A 26,322-nucleotide genomic window follows, 5' to 3' on the forward strand; every position below is an offset into this window, starting at 1 on the left:
CATTGGAATTTATCCAAATCAAGATGTGCTAACTCCCCAACTTTTATGAAAAGTTCTGTTCTATGGGATCTTTAATTAAAAGTGCTCAGGACCTTGATTAGAAGTCTTATCCCAACGAATTTCTCATGTGGAGGACAGTCTCATAGGACTCCTGCCTAAGAAATTCCTTGGTCAGTGATGTATATTTAAATTTCGTTAGGTTTGATGATGAAAGAAAGGGATAGAAAAATAACTAGGATCCACTGCTTAAGTTGCTTAGGAGTCCATTAAACTACTTTATGGCTTCCTCAACGTAATTAGCTGGAAAATGATGTGGGGTTTTACTGTCTTCCTGAGGATGGATGGACTTCTTTAAAATGTTTATTCAGCTCACAAGTAAACAGGTGTTCTTGATGTTGCAGAATTTAGAGAGTGGATTAGTCTAATTATATTTATAATTATTTCAAATATAAAACAATTATTTTACTTTGCATGTAGATTACAATAACATTTAGGCTGCGTCTGCACTACATTCCCCTTTTGAAAGGGGAATGCAAATGAGCGAGATCAGAAATGCAAATAACACATGGATTTTCAAAAAAAGGGTTCTTTCAAAAATGGTTTTGTTTTTGAAGGAACCCTGTCTACACGTCTGTTTTTGTTTCGAAAGCAGTCTTTTGAAAGCGAGATCACACGAGATAAGCAAATGAGGTATTAGATATGTAAATCAATACCTCATTTGCATTTCCAATCTTGCTCATTTGCATTCCCCTTTTATAAGGGAAATGTAGTGTAGATGCAACCTTATAGTGATTAACATAATTTTCTTTTGAAATTTATGCTCACACATTAGTGCATTAAACCTTTTAGAAAACCCATCTAAAGTAAACTCTTCAATGTCCGGCAGCCCTAGGACCAGGATGTTGCTAGATATTCCAGTATGCTCTGGGCGGGGCACTGTGTGGGGATCCCCTCTGGGCAGCTTGCGCATGACCACGTTGCAAGCCTCTCTGGATGGGGCACCGTGCCATGTGGGAAGCTGCTCTCGGCAATTTGCACATAGCTGCTTCGCGCCTCTGTCTAGGCAGGATGCCATGCATGTTAAGATTCTCTGGATGAGGCACTGTGTTGTGTGGTGAGTCTCTCTGGGCAGTGGGCACTGGGTGGGAGAGAGGAGGAGCCGCCAACTGCTCACACATTCCAGTTATTTGAGAAATCTCGTTATTCAAATACTGATTAAAACATCTGCAAATATGACGCCCTCAGCTCAGGCTTAAACAAAGACTGGGAATGGCTGGCTAAATACAAAAGCAGCTTCCCCTCCCTTGGTGTTCACACATCCAGATCAACTGCTGGTAGTAAGCCTCACCCTTGCTGACTGAGCTAACCTTGTTATCCCCAGCCTTGCTCTGGCTTATTTATACCTGGCCCTGCAGATTTCCAAGACCAGCATCTGATGAAGTGAGTCTTTGCTCACAAAAGCTCGTGCTCAAAACTTTTCTGTTAGTCTATAAGGAGCCACAGGACCCTTCGCTGCTGGTTAAAACAGAGTTTATTGTAAAATGAATTGTTTACTTTACAGTACATGTGTAAAATCATATTATAAAGTGCTTCGTCTAATCAGTAGTAAAATGATATCCACTGATCGGAGAACTATACATTCAATTCTGTCAGACTGGGCTATTGTTTAATAATTTCTTCAGTATATTTTGTACTTCATGTTTTCCATGATGTGGGCCAAGATTTTAAAAAATAAGTAGAGTAATATTTAGAAAAACGTACAGTATTTAAAAATAAGTTTTCATGCACCCTCGCATAACTTGAATTTTATGTAAGTCAGGGGATGACTTCTCTCCATGGTGGAACGCACGTTCTGCTTGGAGTGGTCCCCATGGGTGCTCCACAATAGGTGTCGGGCTCGCCCAGCGCCGCAGATCAGAAATCTTCTAGCAGTTTCTCCTGGATCGCGCATGCGCCATCGCGCGCCGCCCCCCCGCGCGCCCCTGGCTGCGTGCACGATCCGGTCCCCGCCAGTTCCTTCTCAACCGCCATCAGCTGCAGACGGAATCCACTCAGGCTAAGGCCAGAGTCAGATTACTTAGTGGTTTTTCTTTTCCACGTGTGATTTGTTTTTCGGTTATTAAACAAAAAAAAAAAAAAGAAAGAAGAGAGAAAGCAAAGACAAAGAGAATACCAGCAAAAAAAAAACGGGAAAAAGAGAGGAGCGGAGAAGAAAAGAGTGGATGTGAAGGCCATTAGGCTGCCTGCTGCCGCAGGCCGGTTGTCACTGTTTGGGGTGGAAAGGCACGGATTAAGTGCTAAGTACCCTCTTAACAATAAAGGACTCACCACAATGGCCTCTTCAGGTTTTACACAGCGTGAGTCATGCCGTGAAGCTATGCCGGCCTCTGTGGGGCATAGCGAAGGCATCCGGCGCCTGGGGGAATTACAGGCTTCCCGGCCGCGTTCTCACTGTGCTCTGACCACCCCCACCTCAGTGCAGAAATGGAGGGAACTTTCCCTGGCTCGATCCTTGCTGTGCATCTGCAGCGAGCAGGACGAACGGAGCACACAGCTACCGGCCACATACTCAGGCGGCGGCACCGTCACAGGCAGCACAGACCCCCACGGCACCAGCGGTGCAGGGGTGCCAGGCACGGAGCCTGCAGGCACCGGAGGGGGATACCTGCGCGGCACTGACAGCGGGGCCGAGATCCCTGGCACGGAAGGGGGCGGTGCCGGCCCTGCAGTGGAGGGGCAAGGCAACATCAAAAACCCGGCACCACAGTCCATCTCTGGACAGGGCTGCGCTGCTGTTAGCACCAAGCCCTCCCCCTGTGATACACACGCCGCACCGAAGGCCTGTGTTTCCACCAGCCCATCAAGGGAAAAAGAAAAAGAAAAAAAAAAACCAACTTCTCCGTTCCTCCAACCAATGTCACCATGGCTTGGGCCACCTTCACCATTTTCTGGGATTGGATCCCCTGGAGTACTATCACAAGCCAGTTTCACCTCTATCGGTGTCGTTGCGGAGGTCTCACTCTCCCAGACATCGGGGGTACACACCCCATGAGTGGTCCTGGTCTCCATCTCCGGACCCTTGCCCATGCTGCCATGGTCGTCCTTATTATGCTGGACACAGACAAACCACAGGCCTGCACCCAGGGGCAGGCCCCCCACCCACCAGGCCGCTCAATATCCCCGTGGGCGCTCCCGATCGGGGACGGAAACACAGTTGTCTCAAGGGGAGTTAATTTTAGAACCCCGAGACTTTCCTTCACAATCCTCCAGCGAGCAAGTGTGTCATCACCCGCGGGAACCCGAGGGTTCGAGGGAGGTTTACCTTAGGGGTTCCTCCTCATCCTCCCCAGACAAGGCCATGGCCCCCGGGGATGTCTCTCCCTGGGATGATCTTAAACAGTTTCAGGAGCTGTTTTATAGGGTGGCTTTCACTCATGACATTCAAACGGCAGAGGTGCGGGAGAAACATCACAAACTCCTGAAAAATTTGAGATCCCCGGCTTCATCCAAAATTGCTATTCCGCTGGACGAAGCCATTCTGGAGTCAGCCATTACTGTATGGCAGACTCCGGCCTCTGTTCCGCCTACGAATGAGAGAGCGGATTTAAAAAAAAACAAAAAACAAAACTTCGTTCCGGCAAAGGGCATGGAGTTCCTCTTCAGTCACCCACAACCAAATTCTTTGGTGGTCAGGTCGTCCCAGCAGAGGTCAAAGGCTTCTCAGTACAAATTGAGGGATCGGACAAAGATGCTAAGAAGCTAGAGCTGTTTGGCAGGAAGGTATATTCCTCTCCTATCCTGCGACTGAGAATGGCAAATTATGGGCACACCTAGCAAACCATAATTTTGGTAATTACTCCGGGCTTACTCCCCTCATGGATTTACTTCCGGAAGACAAAAAGCCGGTGTTAAAGGCGATTGTTCAAGAGGGCTACGCAGCATTGCGGACGGGAGCCCAGATTGCCCTGGACATGGCGGACACGGTGGCATGTTCAACGGCTACAGCAGCGGTCATGTGTAGAGAATCCTGGCCCCAGACGTCGGGTATCTCAAGGGACCTACAGGCGAAGATCGTGGACCTTCCCTCTGATACACAAAAGCTGTTCGCAGACTCAACTGACTTGGTCCCTCACTCCAGTAAGGACTCGAGAGCTACACTTAGAACCTCGGACATTTATACTCCCCCATACAGGAAGGAAAAAAAAAAATTTTTTATCCTCAGCAAAGACGCTACGCTTACAACCACAGCGTGCTCAATATCAATGGGGCTACGGCCAAGGGCGCTATCAATAGCAGCAACAGTACAGAACTCCTAGGCGATGTTCTCAACAAAGCCGTACGCCCTCAGGTCGGGCCTCAAAGGCAACAAGTTTGATGGGTATGTCGGGAGCTGCACTATCAATACCCTCGCTCAATGCCACTCTCATCTCATGTTCCATCATCGCCTCAGACCGTTCCACTCCCAATGGCAAAAGATCACCACAGACATATGGGTGCTGGAGATCATAGCCACGAGTTACGCGATCCCCTCCCAGTCGCTTCCACCGACGAAGCCTCCCACCAGGCCTCACCTCAGGGACGCTGCCACGAGGCGAGGCTTAAGCAGAAGGTGACTCACCTTATGTTCATAAGGGCGGTAAAAAGAGTGCCGGAATAATTCCAGGGGAAGGTTTTTATTCACGCTACTTCCTACCAGAGAAGAAAACAGGACACTGGAGGCCCATCTTAGATCTTCGGGGCCTCAACTGTTACTTGCGCAAGCAACGGTTTCGGATGATCACAGTTGCTTTGATACTCACGGCACCGGACGATGGAGACTGGGTTGCAGCACTCGACTTACGAGATGCTTACTTTCATATAACAATCCACCCGGCACACAGACGCTTCCTCCTCTTCATGGTCGGCCAGGAGCGCTTCCAGCACAGGATTCTTCCGTTTGGCCTCTCCTCGGCCCCCAGAGTCTTCACCAAAACCTTGGCAGTGGTGTCAGCCTAGCTGCACAGACGGGGGAGTTTATTTTCCCAGATCTGGGCGACTGCCTGCTGAAAGGGGACCTCGAAGGCAGAGGTCTCACGCATGATACGCGTCACAGCGGACACGTTTCTTTGCTGGGTCTAGTCATCACCCTCGCAAAGTCAAAGTCCGAACCCAAACAACATATAGAGTTTATAGGGGCATGCAGAAACTCTATCACAGCAAGGGTGTACCTACCCGACACCCGCTTCCGCGCAATCAGTTCGCTCGTGAAAGTCATTACGTACAGCCCCACGGTGCTGGTCTTAACGTGCCTACAGCTGCTGGGCCATATGGTGGCAGCGATGTTTGTGGTACAGAATGCCAGGTTGCACATGTCAAGCCTGTAGCATTGGCTGGTGAGCGTTTACAAACCAGCATCCCACACTGTCCACAGGGTGGTGTCGCCCACAACAGAGGTGTGCAGATCCCTGGCGTGGTGGGAAAACCTCTAGAATCTGCTAGTGGGGGTGCCTTTTCACCAACCACAAATTTCTGTTTTTCTTACCAACGCCTCCCACATGGGATGGGGAGCGCACATCGGCGACAAGGTAACGCAAGGGCTATGGTCCCCGCGGAACAGGCACTGCACATATCCATACTGGAGCTCAGAGCAGTGTTCAACGCCTGCAAACATTTTCGAGATTACCTACCTGGCAAAGTAGTCGGGATTCAATACCGACAATACCTCCATTATGTTCTACATCAATCGACAAGGAGGAGCACGATCCCATGCCCTATGTGCGGAAGCACTCCGATTGTGGAATCGGTGCATCGCCAACAACATAACGTTGAAAGCCTCGCACTTGCTGGGCACTCACAACGTGAATGCAGATTGGCCGAGCAGGCGCTGTGCAATCACGCACAAATGGCAGACCTGCTCCGATCTGCTACAGCACGCTTTTCGTACATGGGGGTTTCCCCAGATCGATTTGTTTGCCACCCAGTTAAAAAAAAAAAAAAAGTGTCCCCAGTACTGCTCCAGGCCAGGAGTGGGGCGGGGGTCCCTGGGAGATGCATTCATGTTTTCATGGAAGGGCTCCCTACCTTACGCGTTTCCCCCGCAGCGCTTATCCACAAGGTCTTGCACATAGCCAGAAGGGAGAGAGCTCGCATGGTACTCATAGTCCCGCTTGGGATAGGCAGCAATGTTTTCCCTTGCTTCTGCGCATGTAAGACCGCCCACCGCTCCCTCTACCGGTGGCGCCGGACTTACTCACGCGGGCTCAAGGGTTCATAGTGCACCCGCACCTTCAGGGTCTGCACCTACAAGCATGGCTAATCCATGGCTCAGCTCCTTAAAGAGCACATGTACGGAGGGAGCACAACAAGTCCTGGAATGTAGCCGAAGGACCTCCACCAGGAGGACTTGCAAGCAGAAATGGACTCGATTCACAGCCTGGTGTTCCGCCAAGCAGTTAGCTCCCGTTGACGTCACTATACCTGTAATACTAGAATACTTATTGGACCTCAAGAGAGGTGGGTTTTTCTCTATCCTCGCTAAAGGTCCACCTTGCCGCTATATCAACCTTTTGGCATACAGAGGAAGGGCCCATTGTATTTGCCCATCCTATCATTACCAGGTCCTTGAAGGGGCTGGTAAACCTGCACCCCCCAAGGAAACCACTTCCACCATCGTGGAATTCGGACTTGGCGCTCAGCACGCTATCGGGTCCACCTTTTGCACCATTAGCCACAGTTCCCATACGTCTCCTTGCGATAAAAACAACTTTCCTCCTTGCAACTATGTCAGCCCGCAAGGTGCGTGAGCTTGTGGCAGTGATGGCAACGCCGCACTGCACAGTATTCTCAAAGGAGGCGGTAACCTTAAGGCTGCACCCAGCCTTTGTTCCAAAAGTCTCTTCGGAGTCCAATCTTAACGACCCAATAGTTTTACCCTCGTTTTACCCGAAGCCTCACAGCTCTGGCAAGGAGGCACGCCTGCACCTCCTAGATGTGAGGAAGGCGTTGGCCTTCTACACAGACAGAACTAAGTCCTTCCGGAAAACGGACAGGCTTCTAGTCTCTCTCACTCCCGGGTCAAAGGGAGAAGGTCTCTCTTCACGAAGAATCTCAAAGCACATTGCGTCCTGTATAAAAATGTGCTTCGAGCTTCGAAAGGCTCCTTTGCTGGCCCCGCCCAGGGCTCACTCCACCAGGGCGGTGGTGGCGTCAACAGCCTTCTTCAAGGGCATCGCGTTAAGACATCTGTAGAGCGGCGACCTGGTCATCATATGGCACCTTCGCCAAGCATTATGCCCTGCCTCGGGTATTCCAAGAGGATACCCATCTGGCGACAGCAGTCCTCTCGGGGACAAGCTGCACATAAACCGATTACCCACGTCCTTACTTGGGTTACTGCTGGGTAGTCACCTGTTGTGGAGCACCCACGGGGACCACTCGAAGAAGAAAGGGAAGTTACTCACCTGTAGTAACGATGGTTCTTCGAGATGTGTCCCCGTGGGTGCTCCACCACCCGCCCATCCTCCCTGCTTCGGATCTCTGTCTAGTGTTTTTCAGGAGCACCCGAGGCGGTTGGTCAAGGAACTGGCGGGGACCGGATCGTGCACGCAGATGGGGGCGCGCAGGGGGGGCGGCGCGCGCCGGCGCATGCGCGATCCAGGAGAAACTGCTAGAAGATTTCCGATCTGCAGCGCCGGGCGAGCCCGACACCTATTGTGGAGCACCCACAGGGACACATCTCGAAGAACCATCGTTACTACAGGTGAGTAACTTCTCTTTCTGCATCTGGGGAAGTAGCAGGAGCACCTGGAGCTCCTTTTGACAGGTAAGTCCTGGGGTTGCGGGGGGCAGTTGGGTAGGGTTAAGCCTGGTGGTGGGCTGGGGCTGTGGGAGGGGCGCAGAGGAGTTAATCCTGGGGTGGGTTAGGGCTGCAGGTGGGGCAAGCGGGTGGTGAGCTGGGGCTCTATGGCCGTTTGGGAGGTTGAGTGGGAGCTGGAGCTGGGCTTGGGGTGGTGAACCCTGGCTGGGGGGGGGGGGGTTTGAACCAGGGTTGTGCGGTGGGTGGGTGTGTGTTTGAATTAGGGCCACAAGGGGTGGGGGCTGAGCTGAAGCCATGCGTGCGGAGTGTTTGAACCAGGGCCTTGAGGGGCTGGGGGGATTGAGCCGGGCTGGGGGGATTGAGCCAGGCTGGCGGGGATGGGATTTTGAGAGTTGTACATTACCTGAAAACTGTGCCCCTTTAAGGTGTATGAAATTGGGCACTAAAAATGAATTTTGTGTATTTAAAACCTGATCGCTTATCTCTTTCTTTCTGTCTGGGCAAGACTGTGGAAACAGTGAACCAATGTCAGCTTTGCTGAATGTGGACACAATTTTCATTCAAGTCCATTGCACTTGTGCCCTCTTATAGAAGGGGTATTTTGGATTGAGTGCGCTTATCCTGAAGGGCATGAGTACAAAGAAACTTTGTATTTTTGCCTCTGAAGACTTCTTGCTGAGATAAGAGGAATAGCATTGACTGGCTTCAAAAGGAAGTCAAGTCAGTCTTTCCCCAGAAAGACTAGAACTATGACTCATGGTTAAAGTAGGTAAAATTACAGCTAATTTTTGGGTGGCTTCAGCAATAGTGCAGTATGTCTGAGCTCTTCCTTCTTGTTTCTATTGCAGTTAAACTCAATTATTTCTGGATAAGCCATGTGACTTTTTTGGTTTGGTTTTTTACTTTCTGTTGCTTATTGTAAATCTGTCTACTGCATATGTTGTGCTGGAGGGATGGATCATTGTAAAAACTTTCCCTCAGTGAGCTGCAAGTGGTGGTGTGACTTCAAAAAATAAATTCAACTTCCAGGTTGACAAACAGTTTGTAAGTCCTTTAATGTCCTTTCTCCAAGACTGCAGTCTTACAGTGTATTTCACTACAAATTACGGTGTTAGAGAAGAAAGTTCATACTGAAATTTCCTGAAACTATTCAGCATTTGTTTCTGTAGCAAACATACTGGCTGTATGAGTTTGTTAGATTCAAGTAAGAACGTAGGTCGGAGTTCAGTTTAGTTGTTTACCATTTCACAATCTTAAGTGCTCTTTAACTCTTTCATGTGTGTTTCCATGCTCCTCTCAGAAACCAAACATGTTTTCTCTTTGAAGAAGCTTACAGGGAAATGTGCAGCAAAGCTTCTGATCTGACTTTTTTTTCTAAATCTTAAAATATGCTTTCAACTTTAGTACTGAACTGTAGTAAGTCATGTGTTGTTTTAGTTTTCAAACTGTCCCTCACTGAGTGGCTTCCATAGAGCAAAATATGATGTAAGGGAGGAGTGGGAAGAAGGAGTATTGATATGTAGCCATTTCTGTGGTATTTGCTATTTAAAATGAATAGGGACCCTGGTTATGATTTTACATATTCAGGTTCATATTGAGACTCATGCTAAACTTTGGTTAAGGAATGGTGTGCAGTTGTGCCTACACAGGTGAAGTCCTGTGGAAGGAGCTGGCAGTCCAAATCACATTTTCTTTCTTGCTTTTTCCTTGCTTTTGGGGAAGTCTCCTTAGTGCAGTTTAATTCCTCCATCATGCCAGCTCCACTCTGCTGGCTGATGTATAAAAGGGATGGAGCCTTGGTTCCATCCACTGTCTTCCCCATTGTTCCCTTTCCTACCCACCCGCTTGAGGCGGTGGTAAGTGGGGACTACGGGGTCCACAGACTTATGGTAATGCAATATGTGTGCATGCATGAGTACTTGCTTCACCTGATGGTCCTGCATGACTGTGTAAGGTGGGGTAATATTCCAGGCGTTAGGTAGAAATTCCAGAGTAAACTTTTTTTTTGTACATCATCATCTTGCAGTAGGACATTAAAAATAACATAGTAACAGGTGACCAACATGTTCATGTAGAAATATTTAACAAAAATATTGTTTCATCTCTGCTGGTTTTATGTGGAGTTCATGTGGAGCTGTGGTTAGAGAGCTTGTGCAATATGGATGGCTTAAAATATTAAGCACGATAAATAAGGCTTCATGCTATAGCTGATACAATGTCTCTCTCAATACTGACATTTAGACAATAATCTCCCATTTAGAACCTTTAGTAATGACACTGTTAGTTTGTATAAGGTAATCAGGGCCCGATTCAGCGCAGTCAGCGAGTGGAATGTTGAGGGGCTTTCGTTCAGGTGCACAGATAGTGTGTCATTGTCATACTAAGGCTATGTCTACACCAGGGGAAAACTTCAAGATGGCCATGCTAATGGCCAAATCAGATAATACTAATGAGGCACTGAAATGAATATTCAGTGCCTCATTAGCATGCTGCAAGCCACGGCACTTTGAAAGTGTCACATTTTGCTCATGCATGGCTTGTCTACATGGGGGGTCCTTTTTGAAAGAACCCTGCAAACATCGAAATCCCCTTATTCCTATCAGCTGAAATCCCTTATTCCTGTCGAAAATGAACCACCCTGTAGACAAGCTGTGCATGAGCAAAATGCAGCACTTTCGAAGTGCCACAGCCAGCAGCATGCTAATGAGGCACTGAATATTCATTTCAGCACCTCATTAGTATTCTCTGATTTGGCCATTAGCATGGCCATTTTGAAGTTTTCCCCTAGTGTAGACGTAGCCTAAGAGAGAGAGAAACACATTTTAGAAAATAGAACATACAATGGAAAGTTTGCCAAAATGTAACACTTCTTTTCTGCAAAGAACTATAAAAAAATAATTTCAGTACCAAGTTAAATATAGAGCATAACTTTTTAAAGTTTATGGATTGGTATGTGATAGTCCACTTTACCTTGTTTTGGACTATCTTTATAAGTTCATCAAACAGAAAATAACCTTTTGAATCTAGTGTGTTTGCAGGTTAATATTTTTCCTGTGTAGCATGTATTGGTTGCTTGAAATTGTAGAGGCAGGCAGATACAGAGCTGAAAGTGTTAATTCAGCTGACTGACTTTCTTGCTGATCTGCTGGTTTTTTGACTAGATGTCAGATAAAGATGTGTTTTATTATGGTATTTACTTCATACCCAAAAAAGTTTGTCATGTGATTTTCCTATTTTACACATGGCAAATCTTCTGTATCATACATATGTATTTTGATTTGTCTTTGACCTTTTTACTTTTTTTTAAAATTTGCATGTTTCTGACAAATACATGTTTTTGTTTTGGTTTGATTTTGTTCAGGGCACTCTTCACTGAGATTTTCCTCCTTTCATGTGGTATAATTTTGAGAACAAGTTTTTCAGAAGACTAGTGTGAAAGGAATGAGTGAGACATTAAATGTTTACAGATCATTTTAAGTGGATATAATCCACAGCAAGTAACATAGTGGGAACATTTAACTTCAAAGCACATCTGGCGGCTGTTACAAAATCAGAAAATGTTAAGATTTAGGCAACTGACTATATTAGAGCCACATTTCCCTCTCCCCTGCCACTTTTATATAAAACTAGAATACCTGACTTATTCAAAGTGGTGCTGAATTAAGCAAGACTGAAAATTGTTGCATTTCATGCCCAAGTATATTATGTAAATTGGTTGTAAATTTTTAACAACTTTTATCTTCAAAAAGCTATGAAAAGTTTTATACAATTTCTGTGAAAAGTATGGAACATTTAAAAAGCACTTGTACCCTTGAAGCCTGATCCTGCATTCCTAGTTTCCTCATAACTTTCCATGAGGTTAACGGAAGCTTACAGTAGAGTAAACCCTCGATTTTACAGATCCCAGTGTAACGAACACCCCCCCCCATTGTTCCTGAAGTCTGCTGGGGTCCACAAAATCATCTTCCCCCTCTCAAAAAAAAAAAAAAAGAAAAAAAAAAAGTTAAGGGACTTACCATGGGTACAGTCTGGAGGAGCCACCACCTCCTCTGCCGGAGCCGCCATACGTATGTGGGGCCTCCAGTGGTGGCTCTTTCAGGCCGTGGGGTAACCCATGCATCTGCAAGGTGGCTCTGGCCGCATGGCGTGGCACCTACATCAGTGTGCAGTGAAGCGTCTCCAGTTAACTGGTGGGGTACCACCAGTCACGAGTGGCGGGGCACCTCCAGCGACATAGCAGGGTCCAGCACCTCCTATGGTGAGTGGCAGGGTTGTGGGTTTGTTTTTTTGCGGGGGGGACAGGGAGGAGAAGGCTGAGTCTGGGGGAGCCTGGCAGGGGTGGGTGTGCAGGTAAAAATGCTTGCATATAACGGACTTTCAGTAACAGCGAACATTCCCCCCTCCACTAGTCTGTTATGTTGAGGGTTTCCGCTATGCAAATTCATCCAAAGGAAGAGCTTGGGGCCAAAGAGTCTACATCTACACTAGCAAGTTCTTTCAGCAAATCCAGCCCTTTTTCAAAAGAACACGCTGAGCAGCTACATGCAGAATGTACTCTTTTGATCCAAAATTGAAAGAACACGGCTCTTCTTTTGGAAGCGTTCTTCTGCTCCCAGATCAGGAAGAGTGCCTTCTTTTGAAAGCTTCTTTCGGAAAAAAAAGTATGTATAGACACTCAGCGTGCCCTTTTCTTAAAAGAGCAGTCCTTATGGAACTGGATTTTTTGATTCCCGGCCTGTTCTTTTGAAAGAGTGCGGGGATGTGTGAGTGCTTGCTGTTGAAAGTACAGCTCGATCTTTCACTCTGCTTTTTTGTGTGTGGACACACTCTTGTGAAAGAAGTGTTTTTGGAAGAGAAAGATTGCTGCAGTGTAAACATATCCAGTGTTTTATCCCTTGGAATCTATAGAGGGCTCACTGCTCAATCCTAGATCCACACTAGTGGGAAGAACTTGTCAAGGTGAGGTTATGGACATGGATATAACATTAATAGAGAATTTTGGCTACAGAGTGTACCATTGGAGCTGCAGTTTTTGTCTGTTTCCTGCTCCATAAATTAGATTTTCTCTTGTTATATCTTCTGTGCTTCCTTTCTTTTTGTTCCGCCTTATCCTTCAATCGCCTCCTGATTTCCTTTTCTTTCCCCCTTACTTTTTCTCACACTGTACTGCACTAATATATTTCTTTTATTTCCTTTCCTTACACGATGGATATAACGGTCCCTTTTGGTCACCTTTGTCTGCTCATATCTCTTCAACCAATGGGACTCAATAGCTGCCTTGATCATTTTTAAGATGAAATGTCCCTTCAATTCCTTTATGCTAGGGTCTTTTTGGGAAGCCGTTCCTGCTCTTATTTAAATATACAATCACTGTTTTTGTGTTGAAAATAGCAAGGAAATAGTGTCCTTGTGATTTTAGTAAGTGGATATGGTCATTTTGAAAAGCTGAACTTCAGATTTTCTTTCTGAAATATGTGGTGCACATTAAATAACCTGGGAAACTTTGCTTAAAAGAAGGTGTGGCTAATCTACTGTAATAAATTCTTGGAAGGTAAATACCGATGGGTTAGTTAGAAAAAGGTTTTAGTGTTTTAAACTGTTGGTTTGGCTGTAATGGCAATCTTGTATGTTTATAGCACCTTTCATCCAAATGGAACCTAGAATGTTAAAAAACTTTGTGTATAAAGTATGCCGACATTGCACGTCTTTGAACTATAGCCACCTCTGGGGTGATGTATGACAACTGTTCAGCAGCACGTAAGAATAAAACATATTATTTTAGGGCAGAAAATGAAGAATATTGTTATCAGATTGAAATTACAAAGAGACTAAGCCTCCTTCTTTCATTTATAAATTCAAAAAAGTGGTACACACTCCTGATATATTTTATATTTGCCATGTGTGATCAGTTTAATCTTTTCTTGGGGGAAAAAAAAAGGCTTGATGTTGTAAGATGTGTATTGCAATCATATCTTCATTTCAAATCTTCATATCACATTTTACAGATGAAATTCTTGAAAGCATTTCCTGGATGTTATGCATTCTGTGTGATGTGATGTTTGAATATGATAATTAGAGAAAATAATGTGAGATCTAGAGCTGGGAGAGAGATCAGTGGTTTGTGCGCAGCATTCAAATGCAGTTCTTGAAGTCCCTTATTGAAAGGGCTGCTGTAATTTAAATAGTATTTCTAATGTATTTTTCTTTTTTACAATGTCTGTGTATAGCAGTTGTCCTCAATTGTGTATATATTTTGGAAAAACACTAGGCTGAATTTTTTTCTCAGTTTAAGCAGTGGAAATGCCACTGAAGCTAACAAAATATATTTGTATTTACATCTACTTTTGTAAATATTGGCCATCATTTAAAAGTTACTGTATAAGAATTAATTATGAAAAGTTATGTCACATGATCAGTAAGCTGCTTTTGTATATCATCTTGTTTTCCAGCTAGAAAATCCGAGGTATTTGCGAGAGAAACCCGTACCTGTGTCTCTGGTGGGTGCTATATTCACTTGATAATTTGTGGAGGTAGACTATAAATTGCCTTTTATTTTTTCCAGTGAAGAATGATTCTCCTCAAAGCAATACTTTGAACTTTAAATATGATTGTTTTCCTTCAACAGATGACACCCAAAATGAGTTTGGGAAAAACGAACACTTTTCGTGGTGAACAGTCACTATTTCGCATGCATGAAAAAGAGGTAAGGTGCTTCTTAAGTATTGGGATCTTTAGACTTCCTACAAACAATCATAAGTGATGGTTTATCAGCAATTTCTGTTCTTCCTAAGGAGAGAGGATGTATATGTGTATCAATATGACCATGGATATCGTGGAAATCTTACTTAAGACAATATATTTCAAGGTTACAGAGTTTGTACTAAGCAAATAATTTATTTTACAATTTAGGAAAAATGTCACCCTCAATATTTAAAACAAAACCATGTATTGGTAGCTCTTAAAAATGTCAGTGTCCTTTGATCATGCAAACACTTACACATTATTAACTTTGCCTGTGTGATTAGTTCTATTGAACTACAATATAATAAAGATTCTAATAACTGTATATCTTTGACTTCTGTAGAATTTGCCTGTATTTTGTAGGGCCGCCACTCTATTTTAATTAATGTATGTAGATCCAAAACAGATACTTTTAGGAGTTATATACATGCATAAATATCAACAGCATCCTTCTTTCTTCCCCTAACTCTCACCAATCATCCTGTGAAAGTGAGGAATAGCTATCTGGGGTATGTTGGACGGCTCAAGGGGAAAAATGTCATGGGTTGTCGGAAGTGCCCAAGAGACCCTGACTGTGAGAATTGTTTTTGAAAATATTTAATGTATTACATAATATGCCACTTCCCGTGCACATAATTAGAAGTGTAATGGATTCTGATGACATGAACAAAGTAATCAAGTTTTGCTGTTATGGCTGACATCTTTGTCAGAATGCTGCGATAGAATTTACCATCTTATGATGTACAGTGTGGGGCTCATTATTCATGTAATATAACATCAAATCCTGTAATTCTGTAACTGGAAAATCTGTTTATAACACACATCTGTCTATATCAGGAATGGACAGTAATTTTTGCATGTGGGGGTCACTCCAAGAATTTTTTAAGTGGCCACTGGCTGCACTCTTCTGTTACATTAATGAAGGAAGCTCCAGGTAGGGGATTAGGATGACACGAGAGAGTTTGGGGTCTGGAAGGAAGTTTGGGTGCAGGAGGGGATTCTGACCTTGGTTAGGTGGTTGAGGTGCAGAAGGGGACTTCATGGTGAGGGCTCTGGCCCTGGCCAAGAAACACTTATCATAGGTGGCTCCGAGCTGGTGGGGACTCAGGCAGACATGCTGCTTTTGTAACATGGTGACCCACTGCCACTCAAAGCAATCAGCTGCTGCTGGCAAATATGTCTCTGTATGCCTCTTGGGGGTGAGTGGCAGCAGGTCTCCATGACCTTTCCAATACCTGCCGCCTCCTCCACTGTTATAGTAGCCCACAAGAAGGAACTGAAACTGCATATAAATGCATGTATGCAGAGATCGATCCAGTAGGGGCTGCTAATGAAAAAGTTTCCAGTGTCCATGCACACAGTGCAGATACATTTCGTTGGAAAGGATGTGAACAACACATCTGAAAGAACAATAGCTTTTTTCTAGTGGCTATTACACATCAGTAAGGGGGATTTCAGAGTTGAGAGCTTTAACATCTGAGCCCCTTATACTGTGTTCTATAAAGACAAAGTACAACTCAGACCACATCTGGACTTCCTGGCCAAAGTAGTTTCCCATGGGACAAGACGTTTTTCTGACAGTTTTCTACCTGAGATGGCATATAGATGTGCACCATGAGAGGCTATATTCTTTTCATGTTCAGAGGAGTGCTGGCTTTCTACACTGAGCACAAAAGGACATTCGGGAAATTGACCCATCTCTGTCACTGTAGCTGGTCAAATGGGGGGAGGGATAGCTCAGTGGTTTGAGCATTGGCCTGCTAAACCCATGCTTATGAGCTCGATCCTTGAGGAGGCAATTTAGGGATTGGGGCAAATAGATGTCAAGGATGGCGCTTGGTCCTGCCAAGAGGGCAGGAGATTGGACTAGATGACCTCCCAAGGTCCCTTCCAGTTCTAGGAGATGTTCATCTCCAATTATATGAATGAAGGGTGTCTCAAGCTCTTCACAGCCTATCTTGTCTTTGATCACAGGCTGCATTTGTGCCAGTTACGAGGTACCAAAGATCCCTCCTGTGGCAATCATAGCCCACTTGATAAGGTCTCATACCTCTTTGACTGCTTTAGTAGCCCAAGTACCAATCCAAGAGATATGCAGAACAGCAGCTGGGTTACCAGTGTACATGTTTACTGCTCATTATGCCGTCAAACAGTAGGCCCGAAGCAATGCAACTGTTGGCAAAGTGGTCCTCCAATCAGTGATTCCTTAGCTTTGACCTTCTCATATCTGTTGTTTCTTTTGAGAAATGATGTTCATATTCATTCCAATACCCAACTTCCTTCCCCACTGTTGGAACAGCTATCAAAAAGTATACTGAGTAGGGGTCAGGTTGGCAGGGTCCTATACTGAGTGCCAAGAAGGTGCCATTCCAGGGGGCTCCACAGCCAACTTGACAGTGGCTGCTAAGGAAGAGTTTTCCACATCCATACATGCAGCATGCGCACACCTGATGGGAATTAACATGAACAATGCATCTAGAAGACAAGTATCAGATGGGGTAGCAGTGTTAGTCTGCATCTGCAAAAACGACAAGAAGTCTTGTGGCACCTTATAGACTAGCAGATATTTTGGAGCATAAACTTTTGTGTGCAAAGATCTGCATTATGAGAAGGTGAATAACCATCTTTTTCACATTGTCTCCCTGGTCTCCTTTGTCCCCTTCCTGGATCCAGGAGACTGGTATGCCACCCTTGGCCTGAAAGACACATACTTCCACGTGGCAAACTTCCCAGGGCACAGAAGCTTTTTTTCATTTTAGGGTGGACTCAGCCCTCTACCTGTTTGCGATCCTCCCTTTTGTCCTGGTCACAGCACCAAAGGTGTTCCCAAGTATGTGTTGGCAGTTGTAGCTTACCTCAGTCGCTGGGTATCCAGATCTACCTATACGTTGATGACTGACTGGTCAAAGGTAGCTCCAGTGTGCAGGTCCAATGTGATATCAGGGGGCTTCAAGCCATGTGCTGCTGCTTGGGCTTACTGATCAACTACCAAAAGTCCATGCTAGTCCTAGTTCAAAGGATTCAGTTAATTGGAGTGGTGTTTTTCAGGCCCTGATGGATGCTTCTCTTATGAGGTCTATGTTTTCCCTGACAATGGCCAAGGTATTCATGCACCTGCTGGGCTACATAGTAGTGTGCATGTATTGTGATCCACCATACCAGGCTGCATGTGTAATACCTCTAGCAATGGCTGATGTCAAGATATTCCCAGGCTTGTGACCATTTGGAAAAGATTAGAATAATTTCCCCCATCCATACTCATCTTGCTGCAGTGGTGGACCGATCAAGGGAAGATCCTGAAAGGAGTCCTGCTCCCTCCCTCAAACTGTTGTTAGATGCCTCTGACCTCAGCTGAGGTGCATAGCTAGGAGATCACTGGATCCAGGGGATATGGATTCCAGATGAGGTGGTATTGTACATAAATATCCAGGAACTCAGCAGTTGGATGGCTTTCTGGTTCTTCCTGCTGTGTCTGTTGGGCAAAGGTGTGAGGTTTTAAATGAACAGGAAATGAGGAGCACACTTGTTGGCTCTCTACCAATATGCACTCTGTCTCTGGGATTTCTGCATCTGTCACAACATCCATCTGGAAGCTGGTCACCTCCTGGGCATCAGAAATGTGGACTTCTTTTCTCACCATGAGTCAATTGGTCTGACCAGATGTAGCTGCGTAGTCTTCCAGAGATGGACCTATCCTCCACCAGTCAAAACAAAGTGCCATCGGTCCTACTCCCATCGGGACCTGGGCAGGGGCATCCTCTAAGCCAAGGGTCTGATGGACACATTCTCACCTATTCTTCTCATCAGCCGGGAATCAAAAGATACGAAGTATGCGTTCTTGGGCTTGCCCCAGCATGGCCTCACCAGCACTGGTTTGGCATGCTCATGAACGTTGTGTTGGGCCCATCCCCACCCTTTCCCAACCATCTGGATCTATTGTCGCAAGACCCCACATGATATGGATGCTCTGTGGTTGAACCCAGAGTAGGATATTTGCTTGGAGGAGATACAGCAGGTCCTCCTTGGGAAGAAGGAAGCCATCCACAAAATTGTCTTACCTGGCCAAATGGACATGGTTTTCCTGTTGGGCATTGGAGTGAAGCTTTTCTCCCTTACATTCTTTATTGCAGTCCATCACAGACTATCTACTACAGATAGGGAACCAGGATTTAGCACATTCTTCCATAACAGTTCACCTCGCTGCCATCTCCACATGCCATCAGCTGATCCAGCATCATATGGTGTTTTCCAGAACATGATAATCGGATTCATTAAGGGCCTCAAGATGCTTTATCCATAGATATGGGCTGCTGTCCTTCAGTGGGACCTTAACCGGGTCCTCCCCAAGCTCTCCATGCTACCCTTCGAGACTCTGGGATCTTGCTCTCTTTCCCTACTTGTCCTGAAAGGTCACTATCCTGGTGGTGGTGACGTTGGCAAGAGATAAAGGCCTTGAACTTAGAACTGCCTCACATGATTTTTCATCAAGAAAAAGTCCAGTTGTAGCCCTACCCAGCCTGCCTGCTGAAGGTGGTATCTTCTTTCCATGTGAACCAGAAGTGTTCCTGCCTGTGTTCTGCCCAAGCTGCACAAAACGGCAGAGGAGAGACATCTGCACATTCCGGAAGACCTTGGTCTTTTACTTTAAGCATGCCAAGCCTTTCTGTAAATCAATACAGTTATTCATTGCTACAGCAGATAGGATGAAGGGCCTTCTGGTTTCCTTGTAGGGGATTTCTAATGGGATCACCTGTCCCACCACTGCTGATCTGTCTGAGCCCATTCAACCAGAGCTCAGGCCTTACTGGGGGCCTTCCTGGCTACATTCCAATCCAGGACATCTCTAAAGTCATGGTTAGGTCCATACATTCATGTCTCATTGTGCCATCTCTCAGCAGGCAGAGACTACGCTGGGTTTGGCAAATCCATTGTGTTACAATCCACACAGCTGTGAATGCCTACCTGTCTCCATGTGTACTGCTTGGAATGAACATGAGCAAGCACTTGGAGAAGAAAAGACATTACGTGTTCTGTAACAGGTGTTTTTCAATATGTGGTGTTCATGTTTATTCCATGACCCAGGGGTGGGGATAGAGCTCCTTATATAGATCCATGTAGGAGCTGCTCCATAGGGCGCCAGAGCTGCTCTGCTATAGTTACTGCTGAGGGAAAAGCTTCCATGCATGTGGAAAGCACACACATCTAATGTGGAATGGACATGAACAATGCATCTTGAAGAACACCGGCTAAGGAACAGGATCTGTCTGTTCTGTTCTCGCATTGTTGTTTTGATTGTAGCAGGTTATAACATTTAATTTTCATTGAGCAGGCCATCCATCAGACATACAGACATGAGGTACAGGATGGAAGTAGCAGGCTGCAAATTGTATTCATTTAAATAACATACTATCCAGTGTGGAGTAGTTGAGTTTTCTCATCTTATGTCTAATTCCTGGATTGCTTGTAACTGAGAATTGGCCACTTAAATTGGAATCCCAAACATCCTCCCTTTTGTGTGTGGGATGAGAACGCAGCTGGAGATGACTTAGTCTGTATGAGACTTTATTACCCACTACTCTGAGACCAGTTGGGATAGATGCCATTGGCTTCCTGGTGGATGTGTGTGCTTGTGTTTACATTTAGGCTGCCAGAACTAGATTCTGACTGCTCGTGGAGCCATTTTAATATTTTTTCTTTTTAGACTTTAACTAATTGAATATGTCCACAGGATAGCATAGGAAAGTTTTAGAGCGCAAACAAGTACCCTTCTTTTCCACTTTGTGTTAGATATTGGACTATTTTATATAATGGGATAATTTCTTCCTGACCCTGAAAAGGTAATCTGCCCAGACCTATAGTAGACAGTTAACCAGTGAGGTTTAAAACCTTACCTGGTATAACTGCAGTTTTTCTCCACTGCGTTGACTTTATTATCCATCAGCAGAAATGGTTGACATTTTGTGAGATAGCAGATGGTTTCTGTCTATGTCCAGCCCTGTTCAGGTTATTATCAAGGGAAAAAACAAAAAAAAAATTGTTCTTACAGAGTAATTGGTATGTGTTGGATTCACCTCGTGTTCTGCTTCAGTTTGATTCCATATTATTTTTGTACATGTATTGCTGTATGCTATTCTACTATTTTTTTTCTTTGGAAGATCGTATGTGAATAATTAAGAGGAAATGATCATTTTTGATTTTTTCCTTGCCTGTAATGAAGTTTTATCTTTTTGACATGATATTCTGGTATTGGAATGAACATCTTAATGCCACTTAGGAGCAGTGAAAGATAGAGTGAGAGAGCTGGGACTGTGTTCCTTTATTGCCCCTTAAGATTCCTTCTGAATTTTTTTTGCAGATTTTTTGTGTTTGCAAAACCTCTGTTTTTGTTTGCATTGTACATGGATTGCTTTTATTTTTTGCGGATTCTCTGAGCAGTTTGCAAATATAGTGTGAGTTGATGTGTAATTGGAAACGTGTTCTCTAAATATCCTGGACAAAAATAGTTGGACTGTTTTGACTGGTAATTCCTTAATCCTTTTTTGTGAAGTCCTCCTTCCCCAGGCTCATGCACATATGCTCCTTACAAACAGTACAGCAGAACTCTTCTTCTGTGATTCTAATGATGGCTATGAAACCTATTCTGCATATACAATTTTTTTCAAAGCAGTGTATTCAAATCTAGTAACAACACTGTCATCAGACTAAAATAAATTCCCTTGTAAACATGAGGGGTTTTGGTTAAGTGTTAAAAATCTGCACATTGTACTTTGTAGAGCTTTTAAAATAAAATGTCCGTATCTCTCTTCCCTCATCTCCTTTTTAAAATTCATATTGTATTTATTTTAAATTAACAGGTGAAATTCTGCGTGTCTCAAAAATTCTTAGTAGTTCAATTGGTGATACATTTTATTAATTTATTTTGAGTTTATATTTTATTAATTTATCTACTCTGGGAAGTCTTGTGTAAAGACTGACTATATAAAATAAATATATTGTTTTTTATAGCAAGACAAAACCTGTAAATGTAATAAGGCTAATTGCCCCCATTCAGCACGCCTTCCCCAAATTCATAAGTAAAAAAGATGGGCCTTGTATGTTGTTTTGAACCCAGAGCCAGTCTACCAAGTTGGGGGAAAGCAAATTCCATGACCCATTAAAAATATAAAACAAGATTTACACCTGCTTAATTTTAAATAGTTATAAATTACACTATTGTAAGATTAAGGCACATGTATGTAATTCTGTGTAAACTATCCATAAATACTTACAACCACATAGACCTTCAAATCTATTGGCCAGATTTGGAAAGGATAAGGCTATCATCTGCAAACAATCAGTCTTACTGCCTTTGTTACTGTATAGCCGTGTCTACACGTGCACGCTACTTCGAAGTAGCGGCACTAACTTCGAAATAGCGCCTGTCACGGCTACACGCACTGGGCGCTATTTCGAAGTTAACTTCGATGTTAGGCGGCGAGACATCGAAGTCGCTAACCCCATGAGGGGATAGTAATAGCGCCCTACTTCGACGTTCAATGTCGAAGTAGGGACCGTGTAGTCGTTATGCGTCCTGCAACTTCGAAATAGTGGGGTCCGCCATGGCGACCATCAGCTGAGGGGTTGAGAGACGCTCTCTCTTGAGCCCCTGCGGGGCTCTATGGTCACCGTGGGCAGCAGCCCTTAGCCCAGGGCTTCTGGCTGCTGCTGCTGCAGCTGGGGATCCATGCTGCAGGCACAGGGTCTGCAACCAGTTGTCAGCTCTGTGTATTTTGTGTTGTTTAGTGCAACTGTGTCTGGGAGGGGCCCTTTAAGGGCGCGGCTTGCTGTTGAGTCCGCCCTGTGACCCTGTCTGCAGCTGTGCCTGGCACCCTTATTTCGATGTGTGCTACTTTGGCATGTAGACGTTCCCTCGCTGCGCCTATTTCGATGTGGTGCCGCGCAACGTCGAAGTTGAACATCGACGTTGCCAGCCCTGGAGGATGTGTAGACGTTACTCATCGAAATAGCCTATTTCGATGTCTCTACTTCGATGTAGCGTGCACGTGTAGACGTAGCCTATGTGTTACAAAAACAATAACACTTAGAAATGTCTTAACTTGATTTGTATGTGAGGACTGATCCTAAAGACCTTCAGTAGAAAAGCATCTTTGGCCTAGACATGAGGAAGAGCAAGGTTGGGTGGCAACACTCACATGATTAATGAGGGAATGAATCTGAAAAGCTGCTTCCTATCAACAAGTACTAGTTCAGGTTTACGTCCAACAAGAAGCTTGCTCTACCAATCACGCTGCGTAGGCTTATGTAGATATCACTTTTCCTGCCTTGCTTTGATATTGCCTAGTCCTTTGGTTTGGCAGTGTGCAACAAGTTGAGCCAGGGTGTGGTAAGATTGGGTTTCATTAGAGGTGGAAGAGACCCACCAAAAACACCCCCAACTCAGATGCACTCTGTTGTCAGCTGAGTAATAATTTGAACTCATGCAAATAGCAGGAGTCCACACTAAGAGCTTCTGTAAAACATTCAGTCTCTTGCAAACCTCTCAGTGGGCGATCCAGTCCTTGCTTGCTAATGGTACTGTACTGTGGGCTATTTTTAACTTGAAAGGTTATAGAACGTGTTTCACAATCGCCATATGCTTACCCTGAACCAGGAGGCTTAAATGTGTTTCCTTCTTAGCTTGACTGTGAGGCCCAATTAAAAGTGAGGTCTTCTTATTTAGACTATATAAATATATTAACAGAAAAGTAGTGCTATACAAAGAAAGTTTCTTTCTAAAAAATTACCCTTTTCAAGTTCTTTGTGACAAAAGGGGAGAGCATTAAATAAAATAACTAGTTTTTGCTATTAACCTTAGCCCTTCAGTCATAAACTTTCCCTGCACCTGTTTTAACTCTCTAATGCCAAACATATGGCCATTTTCAATGATAACCACATCACAGAATCTTTCAGATATGAGCATCATCACACAGTGGTTTTTAGTAGTTTTTCCCCCACTACTGCTGACGTGGATTAAACTATTTGGGAAACTGTCATCACTGAAAAATCTTGGATTCAGACAAGGAAGAGGCAAAAAAACAAGGGCAGATCAGCTTTCAGCAGTTCAGAGCAGCTGAGAACAGATGTCAGGAATGGATCATCTTGAGGAATAGGCAAGCTCCCTTTGAACTTCACCTCCACCCATCCTCCATGCCACCCTCCCATAGAGCAATGAAGAGAGTGAAGTCTTTTCAAAAATGCAAAGCTATGTTGTTAAGATTTTATTTTGAACCTCTTGTGGAGTAGAAAACAAATCTATGTATGTAATTCTACTATTTTAGTGGTTGTGGGTAGCTGCCAATCAATTTACTTGACATAAAATACTTCATTTTGGAACTTTGTGCTTTATAAAATGGCTTCTTTAGTTTTTTTTCCCATTTTACTCTTTCCTAGAACACTTTTATATTTATTATCTCTCTACAATAGATTTTTTTTTCTCCGATAAGCAAGGTATCTGAACTCAATAATGTCTCCACAGACCTGAAGCAAGAAAATTTTAAGTCATTTAACATTCTGCTTTTCTAAGGTTACTGTAATGCAAATGGCTGGCAAAAACATTTTGTCAAGAGACAAACTTGTGTTTATTCTTTTATTTATTATTGCACAGACATGAATTCTACTATGTGAGTATTTACAGAACTTGTGAATGTAGCCTCATTTTATTTTCTTTGGTGGCAAGTTTCATGGTAGTCTGTTTCAGCAAAAACAATGAAGAGTCCTGTGGCACCTTCAAAACTAACAAATTTATTTGGGCATAAGAGTTTGTGGACTGGAACCACTTTGGTAGGTGTGTGATATATATGCCATCGTGCTTCAGTAATGCCCCTCTGCCACGGACATAGGGAAAAAACGGACGGTGTCTACACAAATCAGTCATAAAGAATGGTACCATTGAAAAAAATGATAAGAGAACATTTCAGCCTCTCTGGGCACTCAGTGGCAGACTTGAAAGTTGCCATACGACTTGTATAGCAAAAGACCTTCAAAACCAGACAGCAGTATTAAACTGCAGAGCTGGAATTCATATGCAAACTTAACACTATCAGACTGGGTCTGAATAGAGAGTGAGAGTGGGTAGCTCACTATAAAAATTAATTTCCCCCCCATTTGGTACTCTTAGCTAACACCATGTGCTCCAGCCTACAAACACTTAACCCTCAGACAAATTTGTTAGTCTTTAAAGTGTTACAGGGACTCCTCATTGTTTGTATTTTCTGTAGTCCTGCTCAGAGCTGCTTACTCATATTGTAGATGGGGCAATTACTGAAGGTTATTCAGGGTGTTAAGTATGTTACAAAACTTAATATGTGGGTTGTGAGACAAAGAAGGGGATATATTCAGTAAAGCTGTAGCCATGTCAGTCCCAGGATATAAGGCTGTTGGTACACTTCACACCTTATAAAAGCATGTCTGTGCTGCTGCAGCTTTGCCATGGTAAGGTGCACTGCTCAGCTGCTCTTCATCTCCTCAAGCAACAAAACAACAAAATAAAATCACTTCCAGGGAGCTCCTTCCAAAAAAGTGCTGTTTGCACCAGCATTTTGTTGTTAAAAGTTTTGTCCTTCGGGGGTGGTTTTTTCACACCCCCGAGTGACAAAAGTTTTAACAAAGAAAGTGCCAGTGAAGCTAAAGCTTTAGAGAGAGAAAGCGAGTGATGCAATATTTTTTATTGAATAATCTTCTGTGGGTGAGAGAGACAAGCTTTTGTGCCACACAAAGTCCTATGACTGTAGAGGTGTTAACAGGCCACTGTATTGGCTGTTACAATAAGTACTACCTATGCTAAATGGTTTCTTCCACCTTGCATCTTAAGGCAATGCTGTGAGTTCCTGTGGAGGAAGAGCTTGAAGGTTTGTCTCTCACCAGGCAAAGTTGGTACAATAAAAGATATTACCATATCCACATTGTCTCCCTAAGTAAAGAAAAGTTCAGTTTTTGCAGTCTTGGTTGATCATGGTTGTGGCCTTGTTTTCCTTGATGTTTTGCACTTGGATTTCTGTTGTAAACTCTCTGTTGTGTCCTGGACTTCAAAGGACCACACGGTTGTCTCCCCTGTGTTCTGGCTCTCCCTGTGAGAAATTGTAAGTCTGTTCATGTAGGCAGCTTAGTTGGTTGATGTGGGTGATTGTGGTGGGAAATAGCAGGTCTGTGGGATTCTGGTATTAGCAAATGATGTGATGGGGAGAGGAATTTGTATAATGGACAGTGGGTAATTTTCTTCAGGAAGTATGAAATGTTTGCAGGGTGACTTAAGCTGGTTTGTCATATAAGAAGTATAGTGAATTTGTAAATGGTGAGAAGAGAAGAAAGCTGAGGAATGGGCAGGCAGTTGCACAGCAGTGGAAGATTGGGTGAAGAGGAACTCTTTCCTTAGAAGGGTATTTTAATGATTAGGAATTGGACAAATGGTCATGGAGGAGAATTTTTTACACCTTGGGGAATGTATTCTGTACAAGAGATGGTCTTTTTTTTTCAATTAAGTGACCATGTGAACTTTTTCAGCTAAGTAACCATGGCTACGTCTACACGTGCAGCCAACATCGAAATAGTCTATTTCGATGAATAACGTCTACAGCCCAACATCGAAATAGGCGCAGCGAGGGAACGTCTACACGTCAAAGTAGCACACATCGAAATAGGGATGCCAGGCACAGCTGCAGACAGGGTCAACGGGCGGACTAGCGCTTCCGGGCAACAGCTAGCCGCTCCCTTAAAGGGCCCCTCCCACATACACTCAGCCTGCACAGCAC

The 26,322-nt window shown here is 44.3% G+C and overlaps 1 protein-coding gene across 3 annotated transcripts in view; it reads left to right on the forward strand.

Moving 5' to 3' along the window:
* Positions 1-26,322, forward strand: part of CEP112 (centrosomal protein 112) — a 401,457-nt gene that overhangs the window by 47,446 nt on the left and 327,689 nt on the right. For all 3 annotated transcript variants that reach the window (XM_075014699.1, XM_075014700.1, XM_075014701.1), the window contains 2 exons: positions 14,245-14,292; positions 14,421-14,498. In XM_075014699.1, the coding sequence (XP_074870800.1) occupies positions 14,245-14,292; positions 14,421-14,498 (126 nt within the window). The remainder of the gene's footprint in view (positions 1-14,244; positions 14,293-14,420; positions 14,499-26,322) is intronic.

This window comes from Carettochelys insculpta, chromosome 20 (assembly GCF_033958435.1).
Source record: "Carettochelys insculpta isolate YL-2023 chromosome 20, ASM3395843v1, whole genome shotgun sequence".
In the NCBI taxonomy this organism is placed as follows: domain Eukaryota; kingdom Metazoa; phylum Chordata; order Testudines; family Carettochelyidae; genus Carettochelys; species Carettochelys insculpta.